Below are 10,822 nucleotides of genomic sequence, written 5' to 3' on the forward strand. Positions count from 1 at the left end.
GATACAAATATGAAACCGGTGTCTTTACAAACTATCAAAGTTTTTTTTCACACATCAGTAAACTTCCACATGAGCACCGTTGGTAGCACGTAGCACTTCTAGGCGATATTCAATTTCTGTCCACACATTAGCCAACATCACTGGATTCAACGAATGTGGTTATCTGTTGCTGCAGCCAGGAAAGGTCATGTCGAGATAGGCACGGACGTCCAAACCCCAATGAGGCTTTTTTGCACCATCAGGGTGATGCTGAAGCAGCTGAGGAACAGCATACAGTTGCAACATGTCCAGATACACCGCAGATGTGATGGTAGCCTCAGCGAGGAAGAATGGCATGATAATTCGATCGTGCAATAGCGCGCACCAAACATTCACCTTTGGATTGCCTCTGGTGCACTCCATGATCTCGCCAGGGGGTTGTGAACCCTAAATGCGCACATTATGGCAATTCACTACTCCACTGACAAAAAAGGTCGCTTCATAGGAAAAGGCAATTCGTCTGAGATAACCTTCATCATCCTCAATACATGATAGCATTTCGACCGCAAAGTCATATCGACGTGTACTGTCATTCGGCAACAAGGCCTGAACGATTTGCACTTTGTATGCACGAAACAATAAACGTTTGTGTAAAATGTCATGGAGAGAGCTTTTTGGCATCTGTAATTCACGTGAGGCCCTGCCCACCGTTTTCTTCGGACTTCGCAGAAAAGACTGCCTTACAGCTTCCCACCCTGTCTGCTGAGGTTCTTGGTCGACCAGGCCTTGGAAGGTCAGCAACCGATCCTGTGTTCTTGAACTTCTCATACCAGGCCATTCCTTCCAAATGTTGTCTGGAAGTGTCTCTGCACTGTGGTTGGTGATCGTGTCTCAAACTACCACAGGACACACTGTGCCTTCTCCTGATTGGTTAACATGGCTTCTTGGGAACTGCACCTCATCCACTACTTACGTACTGCGAACCTAAAACAGAAAAAAAAACTTTTATAGTTGTAAACAATTCGACACAAGTTTCATATTTGTATCTTACTTCTAGCCTGAGTTGTCAATTTATGTAATCAGGGAAAGTCTTTTCGGACACCCTGTATATTAATGAGGTGGGGAAGAGAATATTAATAATAACCTCAGACGTTTTGTAGATGATGCAGTTATCTCTAATTAAATACTTACTGAAGAAATCTGCACAAATGTTCAGAAATGCAAAACTGAGCACTTTACAAAATGAAAAAACATAGTGTTCTATTACTACAATATCAATGAATCACATTTTTGATCTGTAAACTCATACAAATACCTCGGTGTAATAATCTGTAAGGATATAAAATGAAACGATCACTGAGACTCAGTTATAGTTAAAGCAGACAGCAGACTTTGGTTCACTGGTAACAGATTGGGAAGATACAGTCAGCCTACAATGGAGATTGCTTACTAAGCACTCATGTCATTCATTTTAGAATATTGCTCAGTTTTGTGGGATCCGTACCAAACAGGACAGATATAGTTGACGTTGACATACACTGTTAGCTGCCCCAAGCAGAAGACCTGCATTGTTGTTGCTCCACAGTTTTCACAATTTTGACTGTGATAATCTAATGCTGTAGTGCTCATCCTTAGCATGCCTGTGTACAAGGTGTCACAAATTCACCATGTTTTTCTGTTTTAATATCTCATGTTAGCTGTTAATAACACCAATTCTTAAAACCAATTGGTATTACTGGTTACATACCAGACCTGTAAATTAAAAGAGAATCAGGAACCTAAGTTTTAATTAAAGTTACTTCATTTACTGTTCTGTAAAATATTACACTAGCCTCAATTGATCTCACTATGTATGCTATTCTCAGGCATAGAATGAGTTAGTTGCTGTTCATAAGCAGCTGGAAATTGCCCTGGCTACTGTAAAATGACTTAAAAGCTTCTGCTAGTGGATGTGCTGGCAGGCCTACTAAGAGTCATGTACCAGATGTACCAAAAGTAAATCAAGTACTGTCCTCTACTGTGGATACTGTTCCCTTGACAGGAAGCACAAGATCTCTCACTGTTCAATTACTTGACTGTGAATAATAAGTCAAGTAGGTCTAGATGCTCTGTATAGGGGAGACAGGGACCAGGGAGAACTCATGGTATTATACGAAGCTGCCTAGCTGACAATGTGGAGGTGCTATCTTCCATTAAAACCAAAACTGAGCCACTGAGATTCACTTCACTGTTGGGAAATGTGTTGTATTCTGTGTCAAGGAGAGGCAGTGTAAAATGATAGGGGTGTATCAATCCTCGGCAGTTCAGACAAGCAACGAATAATGTTTCCCCTGAGGGAAGTGTCAGCAACGAATTGGAAGTGAACTCAGTGTATATGCCTGGAGGCCATTCCGATAGCCATTGAGGGAACATGGCGCAAACCAACAGCAGATTTTGGCACATGTTGGGACAAATGATGCCTGTCATCTGGGCTCTGTGGTCATGCTTGGGTGGTTCCAGCAAATGGCGTAAAAGGTTGAGAATATTGAGTTCAACAAAGCTCACAATCTGCAGCATTGTCTGCAGAACTGATCATTACCCAGGGTTCTGAGTCAGTTGGAAGCTACAAAGAGATTGTAGAGGTACTGTGGCAAGCTAGGCTGTGACTTCCTAGACTTGGTCCATAGATTTAACTGTAGGGACACTCTAAATGGGCCAGCTGTGTACTACATATCAGAAGCTGCTACACAGGTAGCTGACTGTGTGTGGGGTGCACACAAGGGTTTTTTAGAATAGGCAAATATCAATCCAATCCAGATAACAACAGTTGTAAGAGACCGAGAAATATCAGTGTAAGATCCAAAGAAATGTGTCCCCACCCCCAAACGCAATAATATTAAAATCCTAATGGTTAACTGCAAAAGCATTCACAACAAAGTGCCAGTATTTGAAGTGCTCCGAAGAAGCAGTGAAACTCACATGATTCTAGTTACTGAAAGCTAGTTAAAGCCGACAATGTGAGAAGCCTTAGCTGTATATTATCAAAAGATCTCTCACAAAACCCGAAGAAATTCCATTTGTATGTAAAGGCTGTTAGTGGGTCAAACTTGGTGTACAAACACTCGTGAGTAAGGCAAAGCTCCAGGGCCTGACACTGGACTCGCATTCGGGAGGACGACGGTTCAATCCCGTGTCCGGCCATCCTGATTTGGGTTTTTCGTGATTTCCCTAAATCACTCCAGGCAAATGCCGGGATGGTTCCTCTGAAAGGGCACGGCCGACGTCCTTCCCTAATCCGATGAGACCGATGACCATGCTGTCTGGTCTCCTTCCCCAAACAACCAACCAACCATCCAGGGCCTGATAGAAACCATGTTAAATTCTATACTGTATTTGCCATTGAGTTAGCCCCTCTTTTAACCGTAATATACAAATGATCCCTTGAACAGAAAGCTACCCAGTGGTTGGAAGAAAGCACAGGTCACACCCATCTGCAAGGCTGTAAGGAGGGCAGCAGAAGTGATCCACAAAACTACCATCCAGTATCCCTGACATCAATTTGTTGTATAATCTTAGGACATATTTTGAACTCAGACATGATGAGGTATCCCAAACAAAATGAATTCCTCCAAGCTAAATATCACGGATTCCAAAAACATCAGTCATGCGAAATGCAACTTGCATTTTTCACATATGACATTCTGAAAGCCATGGTCAAGGCTTTTAGATAGGTGCAGTGTTTTTTGACTTCCCAAAGACATTTGACTCAGTATCCCACATACATTTATTTTCAAAAGCACAAATACATGGGGTATCAAGTGAGATTTTTGACTGGAATTATGAGGAGTACGTACCTTGTTATCTTAAATGCAGAGTCATCAACAGAAATAACTTCTGGTGTGCCCCAGGGAAGTGTGTTGGGACACTATCTGTTCATGTAGTGTATCAATGTCCCTGCAGACAATACTAATACGTAGTAACCCCAGACTTTTTGCAGATGATGCAGTTATCTATAATGAGGTATTGTCTGAAAAAAACTGCACAAATATTCAATCAGATGTTGTTAAGATTTCAAAGTGGTGCGGAGATTTGTAATTTGCTTTAAATTATCCTAAATATATAATTTTGCATTTCACAGAATGGAAAAACCTAATAACCAAGACTGCAATATATCAGTGTCACTGGTGTAATCGGCCAACTCATACCTCAGTGTAACAATTTGAAGGGATATGGAACGGAATGATCACATTAGCTCAGTTGTAGGTAAAGCAAGTAGCAGCCTGCAGTTCTTTTCTAGAATACTGGAGAAATGCAATTACTGTAGAAAGGTGATTATGTACAAAACACTTGTGTGATCCATCCTAAACTATTGGTCAAGTGTATGCAACCATACCAAATAGGACTAAGAAGGGGTGTTTAATGAGTACAAAGAACAGATTGTCATAGAAAGTTTACTTCAGAAGTTTTTTGAAGCAACATGAAGTGATGACTGTAGGAATATACAATAGCCCTCTATCACTTCCGTAGGGGTAGCAAAGACAAAATTTGGCTAATAGCAGCATGCAGTGTGTTGTTTAAGCAATCATTCTTCCTTCTCTTCATACATGAATGGAACAAGAAAAAGCCGTAAGTATTGGAACAATGGGAAGTACCCTCTGTCATGCACTTCTTTGTGTTTTGCAGAGTTATGTATAGATGTAGATACAAAGAGGGGCAACACAAATGGTCATGGTCTTGTTTGATCTTTGAGACAATATCATGAAGTTGCTGAAAAACTGTATCTGGCAGATGGTTGAAGATAGAGTAGGTATCATACAGTGCTAAAACATACTTCCATTGTGTGCAGAATGAGTGAAGAGAATTAGTCACATTGGCTGAGAGACTCTAAGGGGTTGTTCAGCTGCCTGATCAAAATCATTTTCTTCCTCCACATACAAAATGCTTTCTTTCCACAGGTCATAGAAGTGGTACATCATCTAAAGTATATTCTTTGTGCATAGGTGACCGCAATGTGTGTGTGTGTGTGTGTGTGTGTGTGTGTGTGTGTGTGTGTGTGTGTGTGTGTGTAGGGGGGGGGGGGGGGGGGGGGGCTGTACCACCAGGATTCAAATTGGTAACTTTCGAATTGAACACCACTGCACAGATGTGCACTAGCATCCTTGGATACAAAGGTGGATTTGAGGCACCAGTCACAATAGTTTGTGGAGTATGGGTGTTGGTGCAGAATGGACCACTAGCAAGACATAAGCAAAGTAATAGAATGGAGCAAAGACTATGAATTAGACCTTTGTCTGGATGTCATAGATTTTGAGAAAGCTTGTATTTTAAAATCAGGTACCACTCTTTGAGAAATGAGGCATTGATTCAACACATGTTAGTGCACTGAAGAATGTACACATCAAGAGACAAAATGGCGAGTGTAGATAAGAGGTTTCAAGTGGCCCTAAAGGAAGTTTTCGGAGCTTCAACTATAAAAATGAAGGAGGAATAGCGTTATCAGTGATTGTTTATAATTTCTGCTTGTTTGTCTACTAGTTTTCTTTGTTTAGTGATCTCACATTTTGTAGTGTATTAATGACCATCTGTCCTTGTAAAATTATCAACTTAGGGTCTCAGAAACATGCCCCTCCACCCATCTCCCCACCCCTCTCCACCTTCAAATCTTTCCTGTTTTCTCCCAGAAGAAGCATAGTTAGTGGTTAGTTATGAAAGCTAAGAATATTGTTTATTTCTCACCGTATAGCGGAGATACTGAGTTGTGCATGCGCACACAAATGCAACTCTCACAAACGAGTTGCATTTGTGTGTGTGCATGCGTGCGTGCATGTGTCTGTTTTTGACGAAGGCCTTGTTGGCCGAAAGCTTATTTTGTGACATTCTTTTTGTTGTGCCTATCAGCGACTCAGCATCTCCACTATATGATGAATGGCAACTTTACTTTTCATAATATTGTTAAATTCCATCCTGGATTTTCCATTGTTTAATATTGTTTATTTTCTATTTGAAATGTTTCTCTTGACAGTAGTGGGAATTGCACCTCCTAAAGAGAAGTACTGGCCAGCCGTTTTGTCTTCCTCTAATTTTAAGAAGGAAATATTTTGCTGTATTTCAAGACATAAAGGAAAACTAAAAATCTGATCAATAGTAACTGGGTGTACGACATTAGAAAACCTGCTGAAGTAGCATATCTGCAGGTTGCTGAAGATCGTATGTGGTCTTTATCCAACAGAGATGTCAAAAAGATAATTATGATAATATGTGGCCCTTTCGTCATACTCATACCTGACAGTAAATTAATTAAATTTCACTGCTTGTAGTTGAGTGTAGTGCAACTTGCCCATTTGTGATAAACAAACATTTGTTTACATAACTGACAAGTAACACGTAGCAGGCTTAAGTATTGATTACAGAGCAGTTCTGAAGGTTTGAGGAGTGCTGTTCCGTAACAATTCTCAAAAATGAGCTAATCAGTTTCCACCAAATAGTGTGAATGGTATTTTTTACACTGTCTGGGAAGTAATAAAGGTTCATTTTGTTCTTTTCAGGTTATTGCTTCTCAGCATCTTTGCCACCCTTGCTTGCAACAGCTGCTATAACAGCTTTGGAACTAATGAATAGAGATCAAAGCATGTTTGTGGATCTTCGGAAGAAATGTGAACTTGTCCATAGCAAATTCCAGTCAATAGAAGATCTGAAAGTGATAGGCCATTGTTATTCACCTGTAAAATATTTGGTATTTAAGGACCACATAAGCTCTGGACTGCATTCCAAACGTACATATGAAGCCATTGCTGACTATGTAAGTTTCTATAATAATATACTCTTTTATGTTTACTATGAAAAGTACTTGATCATTAATGTACAAATGCCTGGAAATGTAGTCTGTTGTTGATACTCAATATTTTTCAACATTTTCCTGATTTCAGTGAAATACTATCAGAAGTCGATGAAACGTCTAGGCTATCCAGACATCTTGTTACATTTTCTTTGATTGGCTTATAGCCAGAAAGTTGTGGAGACTGCATAAATTTCTTCAGTTTATTTTAAATATATATAGTTTAGTTTCTTAAATGACTCCATGTGATATTTAAGTGTTAATTTCAGTATTATAAGAAGTCGGTGCCCCACAGTTCATAAATATTTGAAAAATGTCATGATCACAGCCAAGAGCTGCTGATGTAAATGTCCTTAGTGTACAGTGAGTTTCAGTCTACAGATCATCATCAGGTATCATAGGATATTTACTACATCATACAACAAAGTATAAAATCACTGACATCAAATAATGTAAAATCCATGAGTCCTGTCATCAAATAATGTAAAATCTATGACTCATCACTGTTGTTAAATAGTATTAAAAATTACACTGTCAGCAGTAAAAACGTACCAGACACTGTTCTCCTCCATGTAATTCCCTCCACACACGCACACACACACACACACACACACACACACACACACACACACAAAGTTTCTATTTAGCTTGGTCACCTGTGGACAGTGTATCTGAAGTGACGAAATTCCCTTGCCCATTATGCTGAAAGTCTCACAAAGGTCTTCACATACAGGCACTGTTCCCTAAATATAGTCCACAAACAGTTTTCGCACATAGCATTACACACCACTAATCCTCTGACCAGCACAAGAACCAGCTGGAAAGAAGCACCCCCCTCAGCATACATTATCTTTCTGGACTGGAGCAACTAAACCATGTCGTTCATCAGGGCTTTCAACTAACTGTTGTCATGCCCAGAAATGAGGTACATCTTACTCATGATCCCTGAGGCAAAACTTGAGAGTGGGAGTGGTATAGGGAAGAGTCAGGTTGTTGTGTAGGTTGCGGGAATATCGGTTTTAGGATGAGTGGAAAGGATTGGAGGTAGGATGTGCCTAGATAGTCAAAACCCTGGTGAAGGACATAGTTCGCTTGCCCCAGTCTGGGATGATACTGAGGTGGTGAGGGGTGTGCTCCTTGGCAGCTAGCTCTTGGGAATGATGGGAAGATTACGGGAGCGTGATGATATGGTGTGGGAAATCTGTTTGCGGACTAGATTCAGGGATAGTGTCTGTCTGTGAAAGCCTTTGTAAGACCTTCAGCAAACTGGACAAAGGAATTCTTTTCACTACAGATATGGCATCCATGATTGGCTGTTAAGTGGGAGTGATTTTTTGGTGTGGAGGTATGACAGCTGTCAGAATTCAGGAACTTTTGAAGGTTAGTGTGCTTGATATGGGCAGAGTATGGATGGAACCAAGAGAGAGGTGAGGTCAATGTCCATGAAGAGGGCACATTTGACTGAGGAGGACCAGGTGAAGCAGATGAAAGAGAAGGTTTTGAGGCTGTGGAGGATAGGTTGTCCTGGCCCTAGACCCAGATCATGAGGATATCATCAATGAACTAAACCAGAGAAGAGGTTTGGGAGGCTAGGTAATTTTCTTCTAGATGTCCCAAAAACAAAAAAAATTTTGACGACCAATATTACATGTGAAAGCTTTAACTTTTCTTGTAGCTGTACTGTATGTATATTATTTTAAACCATTAACTTTTCCTATTTCTGTGTTTGGATGACTACCTCATGTATGCTATACGCTAAATATCTGCTGTCATTGGCTGTCAAGATCATGTGACATGAGCTGTGATTGGTTGACAAAAGTGCATTGCACAATGTTATCTTATTTCAATGCTTGGACACTGCTGTGCTATATTTGGTGGAATTCATATTTACACTTCCGTACAAAGATATGTAGTGTGCATGTTGCCGCGCACCAAAGATCTTTCCAAAATGAATTGGTTTTTTGCTGGGTTCATTTCTGAAAGTGCCCGCAAGTTATTTGTTGGTATATAAAACCTGCACCATTAAGAGGAACAATAAGGTCTAGAGCTCTGAGGAAAAGTATATTGTCACTTAACATGAAAAATTGTGCTTTTGCCAGGGAAAAAGTATATTTTTAAGTGGGAAATCCAGGAATTCAAATTTATTTATTTACGTTTTCCATGGATACACCCTGCTGATTTTTGATTCTGTAGTTCATGTGGTGTTTTCATAGGTTTACTGAGATTGAATATTGTTGCAATTCAGTATAACAGTTATTTCTTTTGACAAGTGAATCATTACCTTCCTTTCTTGCATATTCAGGACAACGACAGTTCAAACCTTCCTCCAGCCATCTTGATTTAATTTGTCCATGATTTCTCTAAATCACTCCAGGCAAATGCCAGGATGGTTCCTTTGAAAGGGGACAGCTGATTTCCTTCCCCATCCTTCCCGAATCTGAACTTGTGCTCCATCTTTAATGGCCTGTTTGTCAACGGGATGTTAAACACTAATCTCCTCCTTCCTTTCCTGTTTAATATGTTATTATATCAAACCTATGTACACCTATTTTTCTTTAAAATGAGTTGTTTGGCAACAATTCTAATGGCTGGTGCTATAACATTTTCTTATTTGCAGTGTATCAAGCATGGTTTAGCAGTTATCACGCCATCGTATCTAGAAGACAGAGAAAAACTCAACAGGGAATTGCAAAAAGGCATTCGTGTGACAGTGAATCGTTTGCTGACTGAGGATGAGATTAATCATGCTGCCTCTGTGATAAATTCTGCCTGTAAGGAAATCCTGAAATGTTCAAGTGACTCTGTTGTGAACAGTAACTGTAAAGATTTATTGAAAGGTTACAGAGTATCTGATACATTAATCAGTGCTGTTGCATGATATTCATCCTTTTTAAAAGCCATTCCACGAAGTTTGTAGATATGTTGAAATGCACCTGTTTATGGGGAGTTGTAATTTTATAAAGTATCTAATGTCACAAATTCGACTGTTTGTTTTATGTACATTACAATATACACTAAATATTTTCCAACTGAGTATTGTGTCTGTTTTATGTAATTCAACTGAAGTGACAGCAGAAAATTTGTGCTTGGATCAAAGACGTGAACCAAGAATTCCTGATTTTACGGACAGTCACTGTACTGTTAAGCTTTTCAGGTGCTCTGATCCACCTCAAAGTCTCAATGTCATCCACTGTTCCCTATTATATGTAATTTCTTGCAACACTTAAAAAATTTACCAGGTACAGAATAAACAATCCTCATGAAAATATTAATTTTCAACAAATGGTTCACAAGCGTGATTGTCTCATGAAGGAGGGAACTGGTAAAGTACAATCTGTGTTTGGTCCACAGCTAGATGGTATACCAGAATTGCTGTTTATTTCAGAATTTAAGATTTTGTGTAATGTTGTAATGCATAATGGTAATAATTCATTGGTATTAATGATTTACAAACATATGACTTGTGCACTGATTTTTCTGCCAGCATCTCCAATGCTTTGGAACATAAGGTCTACTGTTCCTTCTGTGATTGTGCAATTTGTATGTCAGCTAATATCAATGCAATCACTACTTGGTGGTAAAAACTTATCAGATACATAGTAACATTTAGTGTAGTGTGGAGCTTAACTGTGTGGCAATACTGGGACCAAATCCTATTGATGGTGGCAGATTACGGAAAAGGACAAACACACAACCAAGGTTCCAACAATTTATTTTTAAAAAAGAATAATTTTTTTTCTTTTTCTGGGAATACACTACCACATGCAGAATTTACCATACCATGTTAACAATACATTTTACTATCAATAAATCACTAGAATTAAGTTTTAAAAGACCAAGGAGCTCTGCTGAAATCTAACCTGATACATTTACCCAGGATACTTTTATAATCATCAGTTGAAGTTTCCCTCAAAAAAAATTGTTAGGTATATACAATTTACAGCCAAGATATTTACACTGAGCTTATACATCTTTTAATTAAAACATAATTCTGAGAGAGAGATTTAAATAACAACATTTAACACATGA

General features: G+C 39.3%; 1 protein-coding gene across 1 annotated transcript in view; it reads left to right on the top strand.

The window, feature by feature from the left end:
• LOC124795407 (serine palmitoyltransferase 1) overlaps positions 1-9,827 on the top strand; it is a 110,304-nt gene extending 100,477 nt beyond the window's left edge. Inside the window, exons 9-10 of the mRNA XM_047259428.1 lie at positions 6,504-6,757; positions 9,411-9,827. Coding sequence (XP_047115384.1) covers positions 6,504-6,757; positions 9,411-9,671 — 515 coding nt within the window. The 3' untranslated portion in view covers positions 9,672-9,827. The remainder of the gene's footprint in view (positions 1-6,503; positions 6,758-9,410) is intronic.
• Positions 9,828-10,822: the final 995 nt, after the last annotated feature.

Source organism: Schistocerca piceifrons, chromosome 4 (assembly GCF_021461385.2).
Source record: "Schistocerca piceifrons isolate TAMUIC-IGC-003096 chromosome 4, iqSchPice1.1, whole genome shotgun sequence".
Taxonomy (NCBI): domain Eukaryota; kingdom Metazoa; phylum Arthropoda; class Insecta; order Orthoptera; family Acrididae; genus Schistocerca; species Schistocerca piceifrons.